Source organism: Manduca sexta, chromosome 13 (genome assembly GCF_014839805.1).
Source record: "Manduca sexta isolate Smith_Timp_Sample1 chromosome 13, JHU_Msex_v1.0, whole genome shotgun sequence".
NCBI lineage: Eukaryota > Metazoa > Arthropoda > Insecta > Lepidoptera > Sphingidae > Manduca > Manduca sexta.
Window position 1 is genome coordinate 403,471 of NC_051127.1, and position 25,276 is coordinate 428,746.

The 25,276-nt window shown below is 35.4% G+C and overlaps 5 protein-coding genes across 5 annotated transcripts in view; 3 read left to right on the top strand and 2 right to left on the bottom strand.

The window, feature by feature from the left end:
* Positions 1–2,074, bottom strand: part of LOC115454185 (bifunctional glutamate/proline--tRNA ligase) — a 34,903-nt gene extending 32,829 nt beyond the window's left edge. The window contains exons 1-5 of the mRNA XM_037438223.1: positions 1,910–2,074; positions 1,493–1,825; positions 1,102–1,252; positions 532–651; positions 41–167 (exon numbers count right to left, since the gene is read on the bottom strand). Of these exons, the coding sequence (XP_037294120.1) occupies positions 41–167; positions 532–651; positions 1,102–1,252; positions 1,493–1,825; positions 1,910–1,946 (768 nt within the window). The 5' untranslated portion in view covers positions 1,947–2,074. The remainder of the gene's footprint in view (positions 1–40; positions 168–531; positions 652–1,101; positions 1,253–1,492; positions 1,826–1,909) is intronic.
* A 769-nt stretch (positions 2,075–2,843) lies between these two features.
* On the top strand, positions 2,844–7,857 carry LOC115451906 (potassium channel subfamily K member 9). The gene is made up of 7 exons (XM_030180317.2): positions 2,844–3,085; positions 3,298–3,515; positions 5,227–5,401; positions 5,785–5,891; positions 6,038–6,156; positions 6,476–6,587; positions 6,963–7,857. The coding sequence occupies exons 1-7, from the start codon at positions 2,959–2,961 to the stop codon at positions 7,092–7,094; spliced, it is 990 nt and encodes a 329-aa protein (XP_030036177.1). The 5' UTR covers positions 2,844–2,958; the 3' UTR covers positions 7,095–7,857.
* Positions 7,858–9,209: 1,352 nt separating this feature from the next.
* On the top strand, positions 9,210–10,869 carry LOC115451907. The gene is made up of 5 exons (XM_030180318.2): positions 9,210–9,453; positions 9,533–9,731; positions 10,126–10,233; positions 10,325–10,442; positions 10,587–10,869. Exons 2-5 carry the CDS (start codon positions 9,534–9,536, stop codon positions 10,805–10,807), a joined length of 645 nt encoding a protein of 214 aa, XP_030036178.2. The 5' UTR covers positions 9,210–9,453; position 9,533; the 3' UTR covers positions 10,808–10,869.
* A 493-nt stretch (positions 10,870–11,362) lies between these two features.
* LOC115451913 lies at positions 11,363–13,284 on the top strand. The gene is made up of 3 exons (XM_030180324.2): positions 11,363–11,889; positions 12,268–12,381; positions 12,700–13,284. The coding sequence occupies exons 1-3, from the start codon at positions 11,763–11,765 to the stop codon at positions 12,795–12,797; spliced, it is 339 nt and encodes a 112-aa protein (XP_030036184.2). The 5' UTR covers positions 11,363–11,762; the 3' UTR covers positions 12,798–13,284.
* LOC119189184 (ras-related protein Rab-4-like) overlaps positions 13,280–25,276 on the bottom strand; it is a 16,859-nt gene continuing 4,862 nt past the window's right edge. The window contains exons 5-8 of the mRNA XM_037438224.1: positions 21,578–21,678; positions 16,060–16,255; positions 15,080–15,294; positions 13,280–14,275 (exon numbers count right to left, since the gene is read on the bottom strand). Of these exons, the coding sequence (XP_037294121.1) occupies positions 15,094–15,294; positions 16,060–16,255; positions 21,578–21,678 (498 nt within the window). The 3' untranslated portion in view covers positions 13,280–14,275; positions 15,080–15,093. The remainder of the gene's footprint in view (positions 14,276–15,079; positions 15,295–16,059; positions 16,256–21,577; positions 21,679–25,276) is intronic.

A 25,276-nucleotide genomic window follows, 5' to 3' on the forward strand; every position in this document is an offset into this window, starting at 1 on the left:
AAGCTAATATTATTAAAGGAAATATAATAATGATACTCACCTTTTCAAACTCAGCATTCTCTTTAGCAGGATTAGTGTCATCAAATCTCATAACCAGCTTGCCTTGAAAGGCTTGCTGATAGTACTGGTTGAGGAGAGCTGCCTTAGCATGACCAATGTGGAGGTAGCTGCATAGCAACACATAGCAACAGTTGAGGAAAATAAACAAAAGAAAGCTTAATACTTGTTGATACTGTAGGTGTAAGGTTAATGACCAAAATATAAAACATTCTGATAAGAGGTTTATGTTGTGTCTAATAATTATTATTAACTATGATTATGAACTGAATCCAGGATTTTCGGTGAAAATATTTCTATTAATGGATGATCTTTGACACAATGTCAGCAAAGGTGAAGATGAGTATGTGGTTTTATTAAGTAATGCAATGTCAAAATGAGGGTGTATAAGGTGTTTCTTAGTTTTCTAAAATGCTCTTTCTTTATTGATTTTTCTACATTTAAAACAGTTAATTCAACAAATGAAACACTTACCCTGACGCTTCAGGCGGGAATCGCACAACAACTTTGCCCATCTCTGCGTGTGGGAGTTCAATGAACTTGCCCTCTTGCTGGCGCCCCTGGCTAGATTCATTATTGTTTACCGGAGACCTTCTGGAAGTGTACAGTTACTTATAATATAAATGTATTTTTTGGTTTTCTGTTAAATAGTTTAGTTATCACATATCTAGTGGTTAAAGCTATATATCGGCACTTGAAAGGCAATCATGTCTAAGTGACAAATATACTGAAAATGAATTATATCAATATTTCAAATAACCATATTTTTCTGCATCATTTTATCTAGGTTTTGGAGATCTAGGACAATTTTAATAACATTAGACTATATCTCAATAAACTAAAAAGTTTAATTGTTATGAATTTTCATATTGAAATTAAAACTTTAAAGCACTCAACTCAAAAATTTACTGATTGTCACTTAGATAATATAATTGCCTTTCAAGTATCAATATACAAAATAATCATCATGTTTTACTCATATGAAAAAAAAACAAAAAAAAAAGCTATTGAATGCTATTATTGTTAATAATAAATATTACTAACCTTGAGCCAGATTTATTGAGGTTCTCCAACACATCATTGGGGAGTTCTTTCAGTACTTTACCAACAGATGCTTGCGCCTCAATCAATTTCATCCATCTCTGGATGTTTTTAGATGGGCTAGATTTTGATACTTCCTTGAATTTTGTGGACACTAAAATAATGAATACATTGTATAGATCAAAGTTAAATGTAAATAATATAATAATAATATTTAAATTAATATTATACTTCATTTAGCTATTGCAATTAAAAAAGATAAACTGTAATTGTAATTATAAATAAATTTCGTTGTGGCATAATTTCTTAACTTCCTAACTCTGTTATATTTTCAAATATTTTTGCATTATCTTATTATAGGTGCCAAAATGTACTCAAAAACAATTTTACACACCATAAAGTGCGCTGAAAACCGCCAAATCGGACACAGACAATGATTCTCCAACCAAATAAGTTAAAGTACTCAGTGTTTTATCCAGATACTCAATGGATTTCGGGATCTCATCATCCAATATCAGGCTGAACGACAGCCAATGATTCATCGTCACTTTCTGCAGCGGTTCAGCGGATTTATTGAAGTTGTTCTCGAGAATTCTAATCAAATCATTGCTCGTCCCATATGGCACTGGCTTCTTGGAATTAGGCAGTGTAACTGAAGAGTCGTTGCCCCATACTACATCTATATTCCCTGCCGCGGCCCTGTAGAATTCCACCGTCAGCAAACCCCCTAAAATATAAAAATATATCTGTTTTAAGCCTCGCCCTCACCACTGATGCAATATTCAATTTATAAAGTAATATGGAACCGTACCTAACGGTGGGTTAACTTTGTTGCACGCTATTTTCATGGTGAAGCGGTGGGTATTATTCTGCTGTCTATAATGAAGATTTTATTTAATAACCCAAGGATCTTAATTCCACTTGCCGACACGCGAACGGAAGAAACGTCACACTGACAGCCGCAGTTATTGATTTTCTGTCAAATGGAGCACATACATTGCCATAAAAAAAATATCCACATACTAAAATAAATGTTATCTAGTATAATGTCTGTCTGTAACCCTGCACAGGTAAATTACTGAATAAATTTTTATAACATCTGACCTACTGTGTAAGCTGAAACCCTATAAAATAATATGTATTGTGTGATGTCTTTTATTTTTAAAACATATATGTAACAAATCGAACTCCAAGCGGAGAATTCCTCTCACAGCTGCTGTATGTTTTATATTTATTACTCTGTTTTTAATTTATTTGTCGCATTTTATTGAAAATAATATATTCAATAGTAACTGGATAAATCTGTAGTACATTGCTTGTTTTTAACTAAAGCTGCGCATATCACGGGTTCTGCCAGGTCGTGCCGCGCCGTGCCCAGTCCTGCGCACTGCGGGCTTAGCACATTTAATACATAACCAGCAATGTATCATACTTTGATGCTCATTGATTAATATTTCCTATTCCGCAAAGCTATGTATTTATTTACTTTGATATTGTTTTGATAATACAATACTTACATGTTGTGATTACCCTACATATTAAATATCAAATACTAAGTACATCATACTTTTTTTTAAAATAAATAGAACTTGATACAGGTGAGCACATCGTATATTTTTAAATAGTTGTGAGAAATAAAATATTTATTTATATTAACAGGTATGTCAAGGGATATGTACCTTTAGGTATTATTACTCCTTAACCGAATTAAAATTATTTCAGTACAAATTACCTGAATAATGAGAACTCGGCGATGAACTATTGACCATCCACGCAAATACCTTAGTGACACAAACAAAATAATTAATAATAATAACACCGTATAACAATTATTTTTCACAGAATAATTAAATTATTAAAATGAAGCGACAGAACGTCCGGACGTTATCACTCGTTGTGTGCACGTTTACGTATTTGCTAATCGGGGCCGCCGTTTTCGATGCCTTGGAGTCCGACACTGAGAGCAAGAGATGGGAAGTGTTGTCTGGTAGGTACAACGTATAATACAAATATAAATGTTCTAGGTTTAAATATATGTATAAATAGAACAATAGGATACGTTACAAATAATCATTAGACTTACTGTCTACTCTCCGTCAATATAATAATAAGAATATTTATTTTATGATCTTATAGTTTGCGCGAAACATTATTATATATTTTAATATTTAAAATTTAAATGTTATAACAACATTTTAGACATGAAAGGCGGCTTAGTCCGTAAATACAACATAACTCCAGAGGACTACCATATGATTGAGATAGTCATAATAGAAAATAAACCGCACAAAGCTGGCCCGCAGTGGAAGTTCGCAGGCGCCTTTTACTTTGCCACCGTTGTCCTGGCAATGATTGGATATGGTCACTCTACTCCGGTTACAGTTGGTGGGAAAGCATTTTGTATGGCTTACGCAATGGTAAGTTATACAGCACCTGACGTTTTTTTTGTAGTCATAGCAGAATCCAGTAGCGTGGTATGGATTTTTGTCGTCCACAGACTTATAATTAAAGGTTTAATTTTGCGCATTTTGCGACCCCCCTAAAACTGCGGCCCGGGGCCGGACAACCTATCTCCCACTCCAACTATACTAAATCGCATCAGACGACACTCAAGGACCCCAAACTTATGAGATGGCAATTGAGAACATTCAAAAGTTGCACACGTTTCAATAAAACTAGTAAGATTATATACTGGCATTGTTGTATTTTTATAGATATATAGCAAAAGTGGCCATGTTTAACCGGCAGTAAAACTATTATAAGCAGTTTGTTTTATTTCTTGGGAATTTGCTAATAGACTGATTAAATTGAAGTTAAATCTGATCATGAAGTGTTAATTGTAATATGACACAATCATGCGAAGACAAACAATCCGCTACCAAAACAATTCCGTCTTGCATGCATTTCATGATTTATTGTACACACATTAGATTTTGATATTACCTATTTTTGTGCCAAACATCCACACAAGTTTAATACTTTCTACGTTTACCTACCTGCTTATAAGAAACTGACTACCTAGGTGGCGTAGTTGTAATGCGTATGCAGTACGAGTATGACTATCAAGCTGATATCTCCGGTTCGAATCCCGGACTGGGCCAAAAATAATTGTGACTTGGTTTTACCATCTTCAAAAATCACTCAGTCTCAGCTCAGAGTCAGGAAGTTGGCGGTCTGATACTACCGCGCCTCGGAAAGCACGCAAAGCCGCTGGTCCTGCGCCTGATTTTCTTCTGGTTATGTCCGATTGCCGTCTTACCAGACTATGAGAGTGAAGCGGCAGCGAGTGCACCTGTGTATTGCACACATATTCGTGCACTACAATATCTCCTGCGTACCTGGTTGATCTCGGTTGAGATTGATTTTTTTTTATTTTATTTTTTTTTTCGTTTCTCATGATTGAAAACTATGTTTGTAAATGTAGGCGAATGCACGCTATACGCCGTTATTTAAGTATGAATCTATGTTCTCTTTTATTTGCTATCGCTAATTTTATTTTATGCCGCTCCAGGTTTAGTCGATTGGATTCCATCTTATCCCATGTTAACGGTGATGTGTGTGCATTAGCTTATATAACTATTGTGACTATGTACAAGAAAGACTTGGAAAAAAAATACAAAAGAAGTACTGAACAATTGATGACAAAAAAGAAAGCCCGGAGTTTCTTTCTGCCTTTCTTCTTCGGGTAGTCATCACTTAGGTAGCCAGTGAAAGGCTGGTAGGTTAGCTAGGCTAGGGCTCATGTCCTCGCCGGTGAGGATCGCGACGCGTTACCCTTCTTTTTCCCCCCTACTTGCCAGCCCGAGCTGGTTACTTCGGTTTGTACCTTGTCTTTTGTATAAACTTTATCCCTAATTTAAAATGTCCATAGTTATATAAGTAATTTTAATAGTTGTTTAGAAATAATAATTATTCTTATTCTTTGTTTTGACGTATCATAAGTGCAACTTTATTCGCCTACGTGATAAATAAAGTATTTTATTTTTATTTTTTATTGGCCGCTGTGGCCGAAATTCGGCTCGGGCTACATATATGTATATACTATAAGAAACTCGAAATATTTTTACAAATTTCTACATTTATGTTAGCAAGATTCGCACCAAATAACGATTTGTGTGTTACCCGCAGGTTGGCATTCCGCTTGGCTTGGTGATGTTCCAAAGCATAGGCGAGCGTCTGAACAAGTTCGCATCGGTTGTTATACGTCGCGCCAAATGCTACCTGCGCTGCAACACCACTGACGCTACGGAAATGAACCTTATGTTCGCTACTGGATTACTGTCCTCCATTATCATCACTACGGGTATCATTCCACTATTATCTAGCACAGCTACAGGTGTAGCAGCTCTAATGGGTGGCCCAAAGCCTAAATCTAATTTCAATTGAGCTGAGCCACCCCCCATTATTTATACAATGAAGTTTGAAATCTTTTATTATATCTCAATAAAAATAGTTTTGCGCTTTAAGTCAAGTACAGCTTCTGCATGCAGTATGCACAATTCGATGACAGATTTTACGACCTATAACGTGATCGTGGATCTACAAGGGCCTTATGTTTTAAACGACCTGATTTGGCTTGCTCCATCTCGAGATTAATGTAATAAACTAATAACAGAGCTTCTAAACAAGTACGCTATTGTAATTATTATATCGAAGGCCGCAATTAAACTTCACTCTTTGTTTTAGGAGCTGCCGTGTTCTCTCGTTACGAGGGTTGGAGTTACTTCGACAGTTTTTATTACTGCTTCGTCACCCTCACCACGATTGGATTCGGTGATTACGTTGCTTTGCAGGTAGGTTTTTAAATTATCCTTCAATAATAATTCTTCAAATTTACTATTAATTGTTTGTCGAGACCGCATTGTCTTAAACGGCTGCGTCCTTTGAAGTTAGCTTATTGCTAAGCAAACCAATCTAATTTTCTATCGCATCCCATCAGAACGACCAGGCGTTGACGAGCAAGCCCGGCTACGTTGCGCTTAGCCTCGTCTTCATACTCTTCGGATTGGCGGTGGTGGCTGCCAGCATCAATTTACTCGTGCTTCGTTTCATGACCATGTGAGTATCTCAAATTTTATTGCCGGTCTGAATTTCATCGTTTTACCCACCTTCTATTGCTTCCACTTGCTCTTTCGTCTCTAAAACCAATAGCTATGTTCTGTCCTTTTTTATAAGAGTGCTCAACTCTTAGTAAGCAACGGCTCGCCGTACTTCTGACGTCGAGAAAGTCGCTTAACATCGGATCACTTGTTCGTCTGTCTACCAATATAAATAAAAAAAAGTTTCACCGCTTAGGTCATAAAAATTTGCGATGAATTTATGAAAGAGCGACAGCATCCATGTAATTTTATTGCATTAACTTCACCTTTGATCATAGGCAAGCCGAAGAGAACGCTCGTGATGAAGATAAAGATGGTTCCCGCACCCTATTGCCTATTGATGGTCATGCCATTGCTGGAAGGCAGAGGTCCCATGACGATCAAGCTTCAGTGAGTCAATTTTATTAGTTATTCCATTTTTCCTTCACAATAAGCGTTTTTTATTGGAGTTTTAACTAATGTTAGTCTCTTCAAGCATCAAATAAATTAGGGTCTTGATATAAAGCATTACTTAAGTTTAACATTGGTTAAATATATATAGAAAAGTGTTTTATACAATATTGCTAGAGTAACTTAAATTGTTTATAACTTATAGTTCATGTTTATTTATTGTAAATTGGTAAAAAAAAAAATGCGCGACGCGACAATACGAATAAAAATGACATGACGTAACTCGTAAGGGATTTAATTGTTTGCATCTTGTGCGGTCGTAACAGTATTAGCAGAAACTTCTAGCTCCAATAACTATATACATTACCTTTCCAGGTATGTTCATGCAACTGTCTGGGCAACAAGCAGTGCGAGGCGGGCGCGCTGCTGTCCGCGCCCACGCGCCCGCACCGCCTGCGTCACCGCGCATCGCTCGCGCAAGAGATCATCGAACGAGCTTCTGTCTAAACACCTAATATAACCATACCTTAATAAGCGGAAATTGTCAATAGGCATAATTGTAATGAGGGTAATTTTTTGGCTCCCGCAAAATACATGCATGCATGTTATGTTAAGCAGGACAAACTGAATAACCTATACTTAATAAAAGTGTAAATTCGGCACTGATGGCGTAAAGCGCACAACCTGTAGATGCAGCTTTAAAACTAAAAGAATAATAATTTTCAATATTCTAACACTGACATGTTAGTAAGGTACTGAAAAGTTAATTTGGAGTTTTGTCATTTTGGTAGTAAATCGTCTACAAGCACTGTAAATACTGCAGAATAAAATTCTGTGTAGGTTACCTAATATTATATATTTTTTAAAGTTACCAATAATAAAAATAGCGTATTTATAAACTAACTAATAATATAGCATTTTATAGATCTTAATGTTGTAATAATATTATAATTTTTGTCTTCTATTAATATTATGTAGATAAATTAGTGTCCTCAAATCTGAGACATCTGAGTCACGACTGCGTTTACTATTTCTTCTAATGCTTCTAACGTAATTAATTCGAAAATCGGCATGTGTATAGGTTCTACGGCATGGTCGATATTAGGGTTTATTTACAAAGTCGACCTTTAAAAAATATGCTCAAATAAAAAAAAATGTTGTGTAGTTATTCCACTGTAACAAACTTGCTGTCATGTCGTGCCAAATTTTGTACTGTATTTTAATATACTTATGTAAGTTAACATTGTAGTTTACAATTAAATAATAAAAAGAATAGGTGTCCGTACTTTATTTACTCGAGAATTGTTTTGTAGGAATAGATTTCCTAATGATAATAATAATTAATATCCACTCTGTTAAAGATTTCATTTATAAATTATTGTTGGTGTTTTTTTTTTATATAAACTACCTACCATTTGTATATTTTGCCATGTTTTTTTATTTCAAATGTTTATTGGTTGACTGGTTAAGTTTAACAATAACAAACCTTAAAAAAAATTACACCAGGTTATGAACAAAAAATGAGTTTAACGCTTCGTCAGTTAAACATGTAAGTATAATCAACCGGATGGTCATCGCATATTTTTGAACACGCTTTGTAATATATGAGTGCTATTAAAAACATTTTCATAAAAAATACTTATACGTCTGATTGCAAAGCGTGTTCTGAAATTGAATTGTCATCTGAACGAAGCCTTTTGGTGTTGAAATAAAAAAAATGAGTTTTTTTTTTATTTCTGTATATTTAGGATATAGACAAACGTTCTTAGAAAGCTGCAATACAACTTAGGCGACTCACTAAGGCAGTGGCAGCTTTAACCAATTCAAAGTGCCGAGCGGGAACCAAAAGTACAATCACTATAAGTAATGCTATTTCAAGTTAAAAAAAAATTGGATTAGTAGAAAGATAGTGTGGCAGATAGATCCCTACTAGGTAAGTATTCGAACTGCAGTGAAATAATATTTTGTGATGGAAAACCTTTATCCTACTAGCCGACTGAGACCCCCTTTCATCGAGTTTCCTAATGATATGAATATTACAGTGTTGCCAAATTACGTCTATGAAGAACTCAGTGAAGTGGTCTCAGAAAACTGCTTTAGGACAAAAAAAAAATAGATTGTGAGATCTAAAAAAAGAATATTTTGCTGTCAATCGACAAAACTAATTTCCACCAAAAGTGGGTACTCCTAAACATTCAGTTTCCAAAATTTCTCTCCGCAGTGTTAGAAATCTTTTGGGAGGAACCTCCTCTCCTATCTGGCAACTGTAAATATGAGTTCCAATTATTAGTGAATACCTGAAAAGGTTCTCTAAATAAAATGGCTATCGCCTTTTCAAATCCGTGAATACTTAACAAAATAATAAATTGTAAATTTATTATTTCTCGAGTTAATCAATACTTCCCACCAGTGGCGGCGCTAAAAGACTCGAGGTCCACAGGCTAAGGCAAAAAAAAAGTTTCTCCGTGGTAATAGTTTCGTCAATAAGATCGAAAAAAAATCCTCTGAGGCACTCTAGTTTATTGGTCTCTGCGAGGCACCGAGCCAGGCGCTGGGCCCTCCAAAGGCCCCTCTGATTCCCATTTCTAATGACATCACTAAATAATAATATTATAAATATGTTTTTAAAAATTTATAAGTATATACGGATCCCTTGCTTTAAAATCATGTAAGACATTACCGTGGAATGTGTTTTCCAAGGTTAATAAAAAACGGTCTGTCGTTTAAATAAAACCGCGCGGAATGCGACACCGACTGCAGCGGGACATGAACTGTCAAAAAAATACTACATTTGACATTTGATAATCGCGTGGAAATTTTGTGGAATTGGAGTGTTTTTGTTATAAATGTAGAAATATTTGAAAAGGTTCGTATTTCATATTGAATTATGCATAGGCGCTTTTTGGATCAAAGACGGGTGGTATTTAAGAATCGTAAATTTTTAGCATGCAGAACCAGAGAGTTAAAGCCTCCTCAGCCCAACTCAAATATTTGTTTGACTTCATGAAAGCGAATCAAGAATGTTTTGCGGGGCGCGGTAGTGGCCTCCTAGGAAAATTAGAGATAGAACGGCAATGGCAGCAGTTAACAGAAACATTGAATGGCATGGGAGGTCCAGTTAAATCTGTGGATAAATGGAAACAGGTAGGTAGGTAGGCTTAGCATCTTTTAGCAAGCTGTTAGAAAATAGTGTAGGTACATATAGAAAAGAAGTGATTATACACCAATAGTATTCCAAGGCAATGTAATATAACAAATTGGAAACTAACATCTAAAATAGAAATAATTTTAAAACTGAAAGTACTTAGATTTTGGATTAAGGTAATATTTTATTTGAAATCTTATTTGAATCAAGAATTATTAAAACCTTTAACACTGTCAGCATTTGGCATTGGAAAGAAAATGAAAGATTTCGAATGTAGGATATTTTGTCTACCTTGGCTTTCTTATAAGTATACATTGAAAATAAGGCAAAATAACTACCAACATACTTTTCTGTTTGCTACATACAATTATTTAATATAGATTAATTTTGCAGACATGGCGGGATGTACGGAATAGTCTCAGAAAAAAAGCTACAAAATATAAAAAAGAAGTCAAATGGGATACTCCGGGAGGCACTGGCAATGGGCCGTCACGACTGAATGTAGGTAACAATTTTTTTCTTTATTATAGTATGATAGAAATTTCTCCACTCCTACCTCATTCATGTTTGAATTAGTTTTAATGTGTTATAGTCAGCGGAGACTAGGAATCTGAGAGTTACTGCTGCACCTCCTGCGGTACCAAACAAACAGAAAGACAAAGAAATTAATTTGTGTGCCGAAGCAAGTAACAGCACTTCTAATCCTTTAGGTGAGTTTGTCAATGAATGCTTTCACTTCTTATTCTAGAAGATTTTAGAAAAACTTTTGTTGATTATGTTGCTAATAATAATACCTAAGTTCAAATCATCAACATGGCAAGGTTTTTTAATTCTATCTGCATTACTTTTTCCAGATAAACCTAGAATAATATTCCGTAAATTAGTAAAAGAAAAATTGGCTACTGCTGAATCAAAACGAGAATTAATTAAAGAAGAATTAGAGGAAAGAAAATTAAGAAAGCAGATTTTAAGAGAAGAGTTGCAAAATAAAAGAGAGTTACATGAATTGGAGAAGAAAGAAAGACTTTTAAGATTAGAGATTTTAAGGACAGAATTAAGAAATAAGAGAAACTAGGTAGCATCTACCTTTATGTTAAACAACATTATTTTAAATAAATATATTTTCTGTTTCATAATTTTGCCTATTGCCTTTGTTACTAACTCTGTAGATATTTATTAATCATTGATAGTCAGACCATAGCATAGGTATTTAAATTCTAACAGTTCATTTATCGATAGTAGATAAACATGTAATGAATTTCTGAATTTAATATTTTCGATAAATTCTTAAATGGACATGTTCCTTAGTTGTTGATCTCCTCACTAAGTATAAGGTTCTTGGAATATTCCTACACATGATGTTTATATATGAAAAAATAAAGCGTTTAGTAAATTTAAAAGTTGCGTTACCTTAACGAGCAATGGGACGGACTGGTGAGATGAAGGTCGCAGGTTTCATCCCTTCCCAGATACCTAAATCTGATTTCGGGGCAATTACTGGTGGTAGGTGTCTCATATCGGAGAGTCCGTCTGGGTAGGTATGTCTTTTTCTGTCCACCGCAATGTCTTTTTCTGCCTCCAAGCAGCAATGTGTAGTCACTGTTGTGTTCCGGTTTGAAGGACATTATAACTAGTGTAACTTCTAGACATAATAAGACTTTACACCTCATGTCTCACGATGGCGAGCGCAGTGGAATATCAAAGAAAACTTTGTAATTTAAGGTCTTAGATGGTATTTCTACTGTTTATGAACGGTCGTATCGCTTACTACCAGGCGAAGTGCAAGCTAGTCTTGTCATTCAAAGCAATAAAAAAAATCAATATTCGTTTTTGGTTCAGAGAGCGATAAACTACATTCCACAAAATATTTTTGCTTCATTTCTTCCACAGGGAATAATTCCGTTGTTATTTAAAGATAAGATCTTTCCTAGAAACATTTAAAATTCTTGTCTGTCACTGACCTACGACTAATTACGTTATTTCACGCATATTTAAGGTCGAAGCACACATACTAAGTGGTCATTAGCAACATGAATTTCAATGGCATTCACTTAGCGTGCATGTTATTATTGATTTCTGTTAGTTATGTTTTGGGGATATTTTTAATACCATCAGTGTCTGAAACTGGGATCAATGCTGTACGGAAATCGACGAGATGTAAGTACATACTGTGTTAGTTTTTATTATAAGAAGGGTCTGCCTTAGTTTCACGCCGTTTTGAAGTCCCGGGTTCAAATTCCGGCTAAACGAAAGTGAAATTTGCTTTATCTGTTCAGTATCAGCCAGGAGTCTTTGTGCTCAGTGGCAAATGGCAATAGGCTCGCCCCTATCACATCATGGGACAACAGACATAACGAAGGGAGTCTCTTAGGTACCTCTGCCTACCCCTTCGGGTATATGACGCTAACCGTATGCTTATGTTTAACTGAGGCTCTGTTTGATTCCCACATAGAAACAAGCACTTGGGTAACTTTGAGCCACTGGCTTCAATTGTATTGCATGGTAAAATACAAGTAAAAATCTAATTGGTTTTAGGGAACCTACCATGGCTGCCTGGTTACATACGATGTAATGGATGCCCGCCGCGAGGTTGTGAAGACGATGAGGCTATCATCCATGGATATTGTTGCGGCTGTGCTTATTCGCGAGGTAAGAGTCCTTGATATTTTAACTTATTAAGAGTGTCGGCTGTAGAACAAATGTATTGCCTATTTAAGTGTTCGAACCTACGCTCTATTGAGATTAGCACACTGAACGTTGTGCGTTTGCAAATTTCCTCCTCGCTGATTCTCTGCACTACACTTTTATAAATGAAAAGATTATATGCATAGACTACGGTCTGTAACTCACTAAAATATGTTTTGTATGACCAGTGACTAAGGGCCCGGCTAAATATCACATTACCTATATACTATCTTCTGCCAAAACTAGTGTTATCGATTTATAAGTGTAAATTATGTTCCTCAGATCGCTTGCCTGTGCTGTGTCCGGAGTTCCTGCAGTGCCCGCTCAATCTGCATGGACTGTGTCATGACTACGAGTACATGATGAGATGCTGTTGTTGACATTGATTTATCTAGCAATATTGTTATCAGGGTATCCATTCTGTTCTATAATGCAAGTCCGTTACATTACACACAGAAACTCACGCTTTTTATCTCCGAAGGGGTAGGCAGAGGCGCAACTTGTGCACTCACACTTCGCCGTGTGTATTCCGTCTCATGATGTTATAGGTGGCTTATATACCTTATCGCCATTACGGTCACAAATCCATCTCCGGGCTCGTACCGAGTAGAGTTTCTCATCAATTACTTTGCTCTCCACAGAAAAACCTAAAGTTACTGCCTGACCCGGGAATCGAACCCAATATCTCAGCACTGCAGTCATATCGCAATAACTACGCCACTGAGGCAGTCTGTTACTTTACTATTAAATATAATATGAAGTATAAAAAGGTGTATTATTAATAGGCTTATTTTTAATGTTTATAGTTTATATAGACGTAGATAAGCACTAAAGGACAGGTGGTTCAAATAAAACATCTTTCTATAGCATACTGTTTTAATTTCTAAGAAACCCTCGATACAGAATTAGGGGGTTAGCGGATTGATTTCAAGTGAACTTAACGCTGGCATGATAGTACAAAAATAACATACTCCAGTAAATAGATACAATAAAATAATTTATAGTACACACACAGACCGACAATTCAATTGTCTGCTATATAGTATATCTAATTCCTTAATACTTTAAACGAAAAATAGGACGAAATAAAATCGTATCGAACCGCGAACAGTCGAATCGCCGGTCTGTTATAAAGATTTCAAATTATCACAACGTGACGCTGATATATGAAATGTCTTTTAAATAATACTATGTTCCCGCTTTTATTTTTGAATGTTCGCTACATGTTAACTATCTGTCTAAATCTAAGGCCAACGGGCTATATCTAAAATTTTGTGATGTGAACACAAAATCATCAACATAGCACAACCCCGGTACTTCGCGATAAATGTAAATATACATATACGAATAAACACCCAGTGCATAAGTATTAGTACCTCAAGTGATCAGAAAATTAAAATTTAACACAAGCTGGAATAGAAACGTAAGTTAGCCTACGCGTATGGACAGCGACGAGTGTTCTGATCTCAGCTCGGCTCGCGGCTCGCGAGTGTGATCGCCTCACTTCACACCACCGCACACGTCCGTGTCGCCTTCAGTTATATGCATCGTAACTCTTATACGTGAAACAGCACAAAATTAACCTACGATATTCAATATATATAAACATTCACCCATCCACTGCACGTTCGTTTGCTATACTAAACGATACCGGACATTAGCAACTGAACAGAAGTTAGCTCGCGCGATGCGACGACGCCGTTGTACGCTCACGCTACTATATTATAATATATTTAATTACTTTATAATTACAATGATGCGATCGTGAAAGTTTTGTGGTAATTGCATTTTGTTTATGTAACGGGTGTGGCGGCCGGCGTCCGCGACTCCCACCTCTCCCTTGCGTGTTGCCGCCAGCCTGCAACGTCACAAAATCTCCTTAACACTGAACTTAATAAACATCTCTAGATTATGATCAAATACCATGACTCGGGGAAGGAAAACATTAACTGCAAACAAATTTAAATTATATATTGACAAGTTCGTACAGAGCGATCATTTGACAAGATACTCTTTGGTTATATTTAGTTCTTGTCTTCCTAAGTCAGGTAAAAAAACACAATATTAAACTGTGACACAATGTCCTCACAACGCAAATCCAAATAGACACCAAACTGGTTTGCATTTTATAAACAACTCGTGGCACTCACCGACACATGACAAGCTTAATACAATTATTGCGATCCCCACTCTGAGATATAAGATGTGCAATAAATTCTCAAAACATTTGCTGTCAAAAATAGCCAAATTTAATAAGGCATAATTTGGTACACCACTCGCCTTAATACCCGCACATTGGCGAAACGTGTAAATATTTTACATTTAGAATAAAGTTAGATCCACAAAAAAGTGTAGCAAAACGACACTGTGTAAATAGATTTTTTATGATGAGTAGTAAAAGTCTTAAGCAGGCGCCGAGCACCCTAAGAATGTGCTAAAAAACTCTAAACAAGATTCCGTATCGATTCATTATGATAGGTCGAGACCATCACGTGACTCACGTGTTATTCTCTTGACCAATCACAGCCATCATAGCCAAACGACACGCACCTTCGTGTCGTGTTTGTAATGCAAGTCTACGGGGGCAGATCGACAAACGAATTTTTTTTTTAAATGTACATTCTGTTTGATAGTGTTGCATTAGGTAGGTAGTTGATCTGACCTGAGGCGGCACATTCAGCAGCAGGAGGACTTGCCGGTGTCGATGGGGTGTCCCTGGTCGATCTTGACCTGCCCGCCGACGGGCGCGGCGCCGGTGGAGGGCGGCCCGACGCGCGTCTTGATCTCCGCCGCCATCGTCATGAACGCTTGCTCAACGTTCGTCGAGTTCTTCGCGGACGTCTCCAGGAACGGTATGCCCAGCTGTTCCGCGTATTGCTGAAATTTCAATATAACATTAATTTTAGAAGGCTGAATAATTGCGTTCATCTTGTCTCTTGTGAAAATTAAAATATTAATTTCTTGATTTTTATGGTACCTATTCTACAAAATAATTCACATAAATTAAGAAACTAGTGTTGTCACTTTAAAAATTGGCTTCAGCGTTTAGTATAAAATGTATACAATTTAATTTGATTCGTCAGAAATATTCGTATAATTAATAATATTTTATTAGTCAAGTGTGAATGTGTTTGTTTTAGTTCATTGTGCAATATTATTTATAGATTTTCCCGTAACAAATCATAACATTAAATCAGTTTAAAAATAGAATACACGGAATATTTAGTCATTTAACTAGAAGAGACTATCTTATACTGATGAGTAACGGGTAATAAATTGCAGTCGTCACAATCACAATGTGGGTGTTAGTAGAGGCCGGAATAATTCTGGCAACCGTCATAAGGAAAGTCACCTGTAAGTCGACACTTTGACAGTATAATTGGACGTAGATATGCAAAAAGTATCCAACCCACAGTCAGGTCGAAAATGAGCCGAGTATACGAAATTAGTTCTAGTCTATAGTAGTTCTAGTCTTAGTCAAAATATGTTAATATTAACTTTTTATTAACAAAATATACCATACAATATCAATGAGCAAAAATACGATTGAAAACTTTAACCTTCACTATCTCATAAAGTGTTGATTTTGTGGGCTGAATCCTTTTTGCATGTCTACGTCTAATTTACTACCGGAATACTCACATTGGCGGTGGTGTAGTCGACAACCTTCTTGGTGGTGAGATCGCACTTGTTGCCCACAAGCAGTTTGTTCACGTTGTCGCACGCGTAACGATCGATCTCCTCCAGCCATTGCTTCACGTTGTTGAACGAGTCCTGTAATGTACAAAAATGCACTTTATTCGTATTGACCTTACCCTCATTTTTGTAAATAAAAAAACTTTATGAGTATTTCTCAAAATAAATGTACATAACGAAATAGTTATTATGAAATATTTCGTCTCGATATATCTTGTGCGTGATGGTTTACGACCACCTTATACGAGTTAAAAACGATGATCAGCTGCATATTATGCAATATAGTAAATGTATTGCCTTATAGTATAAAAAAACCCTATGTTAAAGCGATTATCATACATAATATTGTAACATTATGCTACATGTGTCAAGTAAACGGAAATATTAATAAATAAATAGCAGTAGTACGACTCGCGTTTCTTTATGCTCATGAGTGAGACGATGCTTATACATAGTTCCAAGATTTCATTCACACATAGAAATATATACGTATTCATACAAATATTAGTTATATAGATATATAGAATGTTTTTCTTTATTAAGATTGCCAGTTGCCACGTGTAGCAGCTAATGATATAAATTTATACAAATAAAGCTTATTTAAATAATCTACAAGTTTTAAAACATGTTTTTTCTGAATACTTATGTAAGCGTTGCTATCTAGAAAAGATTTTTTAATATGTATTACAAGTGATGTCACAATGTTGCACCTTTCCGATCTATATTCTACAAGTTAAATACTGTTTCAAACGAAGTGCACAAAACTGGTTTTGATAAATCACACAGTGGCAGGACGTGTTAAACATGAAATTAAATTATATCGAACAAAGTTCATGGTCAATTAATACTACTATCATATAAAGCTGAAGAGTTTGTTTAAACGCGCTAATAACAGGAACAACTAAACCGATTTTTTTCACTAATAGGAAACTACATTGCTCCCGAGTGTTATTCGCTACTTTTTATTCAAGGAAAATATTCCACCTGGAAAAAATGAAAGTTAGTTTCTAAATAAAGATTAGATTTCCCGCCCTCACACCCACCACTACAACTCCTGTAAGCCAGGATCAGCAGTGGCACGCATTTAAGTCACCGAGCGGTGAAGCTCAGCGAGTGTCAGGGAAAACTAATATGTCATTATCCCGCGACGAAATTAATCGAATAGAAAGATAGGAATGTGGAAATAAATAAAGATTAGTGGCACATTAAAACACAATATAATACGATCATATATTTTTTCTAGTATGAATAAAGGCTTTAAGTTATCATGTGAACAAAATATATGCAGATTAATGATAAGATAGCAAAGACTTTTAGGTTTGGTATTAACATAGTTCGGGTCAAAGCACTGCAAAGAACTTTAATGGCATGAATGTATAAAATGAAGCTAAAATATGAAACGAGAATACCTTTTGTCTCGCTGTGCGACAGTTTCATTTGAACATATATGATATTTATTGTCTTATAATAATTAGCAAGTAGACAAGTCCTAACATATTTTTATCAGTAATTAGCGCGTTCAAACAAACAAACAAACTCTTCAACTAAATAGTACTACAACACTTCAACTCAAGAGTACAGATAGATAGATTTAATAGTACAGATGAAGTGCCGCACCCAGCATTCAGAAGGCTCATATTTTTATAAGGGGAACACTTACAAACCAAACAAAAACCTTGACACATTTATATTCCAACAGGATAATCTATAAAACTACAAGAAGTCGTAAAACGGAATATAAACAAGTTTATTTACTACAATTCTTCGTTGAATTTTCTAATTCGCAGTGCGTATTAACAATAAACCGTCTACGCAAACGCTATTGGCCTCAATTCGTTTCTACAATGTTTCTCTCTAGAGAGAAACACGAGGAACCTCTCATGTACAGGCGCCTGTTTGAGAGAACAAAATCATGGCATATTTCAAATTACACGATTAATAGACAATGTGATACAATGTTACTATAATGTTTGTAAGTTTATTTGTTATTTTTATTTTATTATTTATTTACATATAAAAAAACAAGACCAAATATGTATACATACGATGGAAATAATTCCCCTCTAATAGTTATATGATACAATAATATACTGTCACTATTCCACAACTATAAATAAACATCATTGTCATTACATTCACCAATAAAAAATGTGAATAAACTCAACCGATACGAAACTCCTACAATTCTACGTTAAAGGTCCTATAATATGGGACAAGGCCATGGGGATGAATCACTTATTATTCGTCAAATCAATGATTCATTAGGCATGGATGTTTCATTACGAGCTAAACGGTCAGATGTTTGGCATACTGGCACTCCGCCAGCTTCCGCCACGAAGACAAGCGCACGACGCGAATTTTAATGATCAACTAAATATTTACAGCCTCTTTGAACATTACTACCCGAAATTGAATGCGCGATGGTTGTAAAATTTGTATTTGTTTATACTTAATGGTATAATTGGTTGATAAAGGTTGATTGTTGTGCTTCTTGCGACGTAATTCACGATTAAAGGAATTGGAACGGGCGGAAATCAAAATGCTAGACAAAGATTATTCATCAGGGACTTTAATCGACATCTGTAACTAATCGCTTAGTTTAATGATAATTCGCAAAGTAAATAAAAAATCAGCGTTAAAAAACATTTAATTCTGAGTAGTATATTAAAACGTAATTACAAAAAATAAACTTTTAAAAGGAGGTACGAAAGTTTCTGAACATTTTAACCCAGATTTTCGGATCTGAAGAAATGATAAATTATGTTCCTTCTTCAATATTCCAAAGGTATCAGAGCATAATAACGGTCCAGTTAAAATTGCGTACCAACATCTCATTGCAAACGACACGATTTCATCAACAGTCCAAATAAAAAACCTATTGTGTATCAAATTTCATCGTTTTCGAAACAATCTGCCGCCCGAGAACAAAGAAAGTCTTGTTTGCCGTTTCACTTTCATCGTATACAATATTATATTTAAGATGTATAAACAAAAGGTGCTATTGCGTTGTTTCGTATGATTAACTGCGGACTGCGTTGTAAATATAAATTACATTTTCTTAGTAAGTTCATTGTCTACACGTCATATGAATGGATTTAATTGGACCTCAGTTGACGAACCACTGGTTATTGTCATATCTTGATCCAAAATCGGCAGGGTCCCATTACTGGGTATATCTCTAGACTCTAAGACTCTAATACCATGGCACTTATGACATATAATAGGAAATTATCTGACTGTCAAGCAGTGGCAAAGGGTGCATATAACCAGATTCCTACCGGCTTCCCTTTTGCGATTTATATAAAATCTAATTACCATTAGAATGATTTACAGACCTCATTTATGCATATTAGTACCTATATGTTGTGCCAGGTTACCTTACGGAAAACTTTACCCTATGCTACTGCTGTCGAGTAATCAAAATTGCGTTGGAAAATAAGCCATTTTCACCCTTCTTTTCTATCGATGCAGTGATACGATACGACGCTATACCAAAATAGATCGATGGTACATCGCATTGAGGTATCTTTGTAATTCCCTTTAATCAAGTTAAAGATGCATTATATTTGGCACGAGCCTAATTGCCGTTATGCAGACAAATGAACATTGTAATATTGTAATTGTTTTTGTCATAATGGATGAAATATTTATATTATACTGAGATATGAAATTTATGTCAGTATGTTGTTATATTTTTTTTATTGATCTTTTAATCCGCAAACGAACGCTACATATTTAGATTATGAGTCAGTGTGATTCTAGTACTGATAAGTGATAAATTCGTCTATGGTTTATATTTAAACTATTTCTTATTTCGGTTCACGTATCGAACGGTATAACATCATAAACATATAAAAGAATCTTAACAATTTGAAACGTAAAAAAGGAAAATCACGTGCCTCAATTTAGCATTAAACGTAAAATGAGCACGTATAAGGATTAATAAATTAATTGACCTCCATAGCGATCTAAGATTTTAACTGATTACAGACAACGCAATTTAAGTTATCAACCCTACATTAGAAATGCCGTTGAAAAGACGACGGGAGTTATATGCCATATTTCTACTTTCACTGTATTTATATCATTGACAGGTTAGTTTACTGCCTGTGTTAGATTTTGTAATAAAATTGCCAGTTAACAGGAGTTTCACTTATGTGGTAATAGACACAAAGGTGTCCACGTCATAGCAACTATAATCATACGACATACAATCTTCTGGTACAGCCGTATTGTATAAGCCCACTTCAAGTTAGACACAACTCCCGCCATCAGGGCCCTTATTCACTAGCCAAGTTATTTTAACAATTCATAAAAAGCACGTAACGCACGCATCATGTTTATGACAATAGAAATCGTCATACAGAATACCATTCCACGCGAATTTCACGAAGAGAACAGAACACGGCCGTGTTACGATTTGACACTGTCATAGATAAGGCCCCAGGGGCCTTATTCTCTATCCCGCACGTTATTTTGACAGTGCGTAACAAGCACGTAACATAACGCATCATGTTTAGGACTATAGAAATTTGGCTTACAGAATACCATTCCATGCACATTTCTCGAAGATAACATGACACGGCCGCGTTACGCGTTTACGCTACCATACAGAATAAGGGCCCAGCTGTCAATACCCGCGAGTCGTTAGAAACTTTGCACTCTATATGTTCAGGAAATGAAAAATTAAAATATAATGTAAACGTCTACCTACTTTCTAATTACTATTGTATTAAATGGACAGATCTGAACAGATAAGTATTTCAAAAGAAGGTATACCGTGTTTATACCTCATTTTTTCTTTCCTAAATATGGTACAACTTTATGGCGGCTATAGATGTAATGTACTTTTCCAAAATTGTCGCGACTATATCGAATTACGGCGGCCATCCGCCTCGAACGTCATCCAGTTACTAAACAGTGAAATATAACATAATCGCGAGCTTCGCGTGCCAGTTACAGACTGGTTTCTAGACTTATTCGAATGGGCGCAGCGAAGCCATATCTTGGCTTACTTCCTCGAACAGCGAGCCAACCTGCATGCCATGGGTAAAGTACACACAACAAAATTCATGCGTATGGATATATACATAGTTTATCCTACTAATATTATAAATGAGAAAGTTTGTGAGGATGGATGTTTGGTTGTTCTTCTTTCACGAACAAATTACTGAACGGATTTGGATGAAACTTTACAGTAATATTGGTTACACATCAAAATAACACATAAGCTACAATTTATAAGGATTTTGTGTAATTAGGTCACAATATAACGATACATTTCAAGTAAGTCGAAAAAAAAATGCTAACTTAGCGTATGCTGCCTAAACTGTTGGAGTTAGACAAAGATGATGTACCGTAGGATATGATTATCCATTTGTAATTAATATCATGTTTTTTTAAATTAATATTTTCAACCACCATGAATACTGTTTATTTCCCACGAAACCTAGATTATAACTACCTTATTCGATCCCACAAACATTTGTTTTGATCAAGGGTCAAACCCGCAACATCTAATTTCATAGCTGACTCATCGCCCGCTGCGCCTAAGGGGTGTTTGACCTAAAAACAAGTCTGCACATTACTTTTTATTGAGCTATTTATAGCGCGCTGTCTATTGCTAGCATCGTCTAAATTTGGCTTAAAATCTTATGTTATACTTATATCTATATTATACTTTATACTATTGTAAATGCGTAAAAATGTTTGCATATTTATTAGAAGTAAACTCAGAAACATCTGAATCGATTCGGATTATATTTAGTATACATATACACCATGTGTTGGATTAACTCTACGTGTAGGGAATAATTCCTATTTTTATTTTCATAACATAGCGCTGGCGTCGTACAAATAGCGCTAAGAATTGATAATGATTTAGGGAATTTTATAGCGGGAAAGGTTTTCACGCGAGTGAAGCCGCGAGTCATATCTAATAATAAATATTATTATATTATGTAATAGGTAAATATGAAATGAAAATATTTTATAAACAATAGAGTTAGTCAAGTAAGATACGTCATCGAACGTACGTCGGAATAGTTTATTCCCTCAGTATATAGACAGCTCAAAGTCTAAATAAATTCATTATTTTAAAACAGATAAAATGACACATAATGTTTACTGCTAATTATTATGACGATATTAAGTATAAACACTGGGCTTTGTTATTCGTCTTACTTACAGACTGCGTAAATCATTCAGATGACCAAATAACAGAATGAATATTCTTTGACGTACCCATAACACAAACATACCCATAGAAACAACAACACTTTTGTAATAAACTGACGCCTATTATAAAATTAATTACGTCACACCACAAAACAATAATCGAGTGCAATAGAGCTGTAACTTCATATAGAGTAATGAGGCCACGTCAGACGCTCTTTGTAGGTCAAAAGCCCCATTGGGAATTGATAATGGGATTTTCCGGAGAAACTTAATAAAATTGTCATAGACTCAAATGAGTTGCATGTAGTATATAAACTATTATTTACTATTAACTGACTACGAAAGGAAGGTAATGACTTTAGATACGATTATTGGGAGGCGTTTGATATTGTTTGGAACAAAGACTTTTTTATTCGTGTCATGGCAAAGTGACCTTACTGTACCTGGTGGTAAGTGGAGTGGGGTCAAATAGAATGTCGACTGATGAGAGATGATTACGCCTCGGCAGTCGATACAATTTATGCCAGCGTGATGGAATCGGATATACAAAGGTTGATCCCGGAAAGAGATACGCTGAACGAGGGCCGCTATGACTGAATATAACACCTTGCATACGATATTAGAATGGAATTGGTGAATTCATTCGAGGTTCGAAGTACGGGAATGATTGATTAAGCAAGTCAAGTCCAAAGACTTAGGGTGCTGCACCTCCCTCGCGTCGCTAATGTTTATGGGTATAAGTGGAATTTACGATCACTAGCGATATATTTATTTCTCATTTAGTTTTATAAAGACTTTAATTCGTTACATACATACTGTTCTCTAATAGACAACCCATCCTGTGCGTAGTAGTTTCTAAACCTTGTTACAGTTTTAACACTTTACAAATAAATTTGATTTCTAACATATCTGCATTCAATGTGAACGATGTTTCAATAACAGTTTGTGAAAAAATGTAAAATCTACACGATCTAATGTAATAATTAAATCCTATTTGATTCACACGTCAATTTTAATTGCTGTTATTACGACACTGTGCGATTCATTACAAAAGTATGCAATTAAAAGAATACCAATAGTAGCTGCACTATAAGATCCAAACGGTACTTCACCTAGATTATTCTAACATTTTTATTCGTGCATAGTGACTTTACTGCACCTGATGGTAAGTGAGGTGAGGTCCAATAGAATGTCAACTGACGAGAGATGATTACTCCTCGACAGTTGACACTATTGGCCTGTTGGAATACACAAGCTGCTCCCGGAACGCGACACACTTACATGGGTCACTATGGCGGGTTTTAACACCTTGTGTACGGTGATCGCTATCCGAGCCAATAAAATATCACCAGGTTTAGATTCTAGAATCTATAGTATTCTGTACATCATATCATACATAATATCATAAACACAACTAAACTTCAATTATAATTTAAATTATCTTTATCTTGCACTTGGTAATTCCTAAAAACCGCAAAATAATATGTTTACATTGCCTGCAAGTGTTATAGAAAAACATTGCACAGTGCTATTATATTTCTTTTATGCTTTTTTCGTCATATAAATAATATCTTTAGCTGGGCCTGCCTGGGTGTGAAAAGTATTTCGGGGATAAAATTAGTCTATAACTTAGGCGTACAGTGGTTACCTATTAGTGAAAGAAATTTCAAAATACCTACGTCCTACAACTACAAACAACTAAACGTTTCCTATAATATTAGTATAGATCGATTGCTTTTTATGTCTTTCTTCTTCTATCAGTAAAATAATATGTCTCAACACAGACAAAATAAAAACATCGCAGTCATCGATCATTCCATTCATATTATGAGCCCAACACAGTCTATCAGAATATAAACATTCATTATTACACGGCTATTTATTTTGTACTCTGATCTCTTTAAAAACAATTACCACATTTTTACGAGAAATGTAAAACGATCAGTTTCCAAATGATTCATATCCGTAAAACTGCATTTGCATAAACACTATTTAATATATTACGTACTACGCTACAGAGAGCTGAGAGCAAATAATTGTTTCCTTTATGAATCGAGGTTAAATCGACTCGTATTGTCACTATCTCAACACATAGAACGTCTGGGAAGGAATACGTTTATCGCATCTTGCCTAGTCATAAATTAAACGATTACATCTGCACTAAATTACTAATAGGCTTGAACACGCAATTTAGATTCGTGCAAGTCTTGCATTGCAGGCTGGAGCCGACCAATCGACTGTAACACCGATCTCTGGGTCAATGTCAGTAAACAAAAACAGATGAGGTCACAAAAATCAATTTGAATCCAATTATGGGGGAGTATGAATGCTTAGATTCTAACAATGTCCCCCTATAATTATTGTTAAAATATATTATACACAAATCTATATACTATTATATAAAGCTGAAGAGTTTGTTTGTTTGAACGCGCTAATCTCAGGAACTACCGGTCCAAACTGAAAAATTCTTTTTGCGTTGGATAGCTCTTTGTTCGTGGAGTGCTATAGGCTATATATCATCACGCTATACCCATAGGAGCGGAGCAGTAATGGCTAATCTCAGGAACTACCGGTTCGAACAGAAACATTCTTTTGTATTGATAGCTCTTTGTTCCTGGAGTGCTATAGGCTATATATCATCACGCTATGACCAATAGGAGCGGAGCAGTAATGAAAAATGTAGCAAAACGGGGAAAATTTATAAGTTTTGAGAGCTTCCGTTGCGTGCGCTGCGTAAACGGTTAAAGTTATGCAATAATGTTGTATGACGTGATTGTTCCTTCAAAAAGTTCTACAAAAATATATTATAAAACAAAGTCCCCGCTGCATCTGTCTGCCTGAACGTGTAAAACTCAAAAACTACCCGACGTATTAAGATGAAATTTGGTATTGAGACCGTTTGAGGCCCTGGGAAGAACATAGGCTCCCGGGAAAATATATAGCGTGACTTTAATAACGGAAAACTTTCGCCCGAAAAACTTTATAA

Bases quoted from the DNA above. Each gene is read 5' to 3' on its own strand.
- LOC115451906 (XM_030180317.2), top strand. From the start codon at position 2,959: ATGAAGCGACAGAACGTCCGGACGTTATCACTCGTTGTGTGCACGTTT. The intron at 3,086-3,297 runs GTAGGTACAACG...ACAACATTTTAG, and splicing joins GAGATGGGAAGTGTTGTCTG to ACATGAAAGGCGGCTTAGTC. The intron at 5,402-5,784 runs GTATCATTCCAC...TCTTTGTTTTAG, and splicing joins CTCCATTATCATCACTACGG to GAGCTGCCGTGTTCTCTCGT.
- LOC115451907 (XM_030180318.2), top strand. From the start codon at position 9,534: ATGCAGAACCAGAGAGTTAAAGCCTCCTCAGCCCAACTCAAATATTTG. The intron at 10,234-10,324 runs GTAGGTAACAAT...AATGTGTTATAG, and splicing joins ATGGGCCGTCACGACTGAAT to TCAGCGGAGACTAGGAATCT. The intron at 10,443-10,586 runs GTGAGTTTGTCA...TACTTTTTCCAG, and splicing joins CAGCACTTCTAATCCTTTAG to ATAAACCTAGAATAATATTC.
- LOC115451913 (XM_030180324.2), top strand. From the start codon at position 11,763: ATGAATTTCAATGGCATTCACTTAGCGTGCATGTTATTATTGATTTCT. The intron at 11,890-12,267 runs GTAAGTACATAC...AATTGGTTTTAG, and splicing joins TGTACGGAAATCGACGAGAT to GGAACCTACCATGGCTGCCT. The intron at 12,382-12,699 runs GTAAGAGTCCTT...TATGTTCCTCAG, and splicing joins CGGCTGTGCTTATTCGCGAG to ATCGCTTGCCTGTGCTGTGT.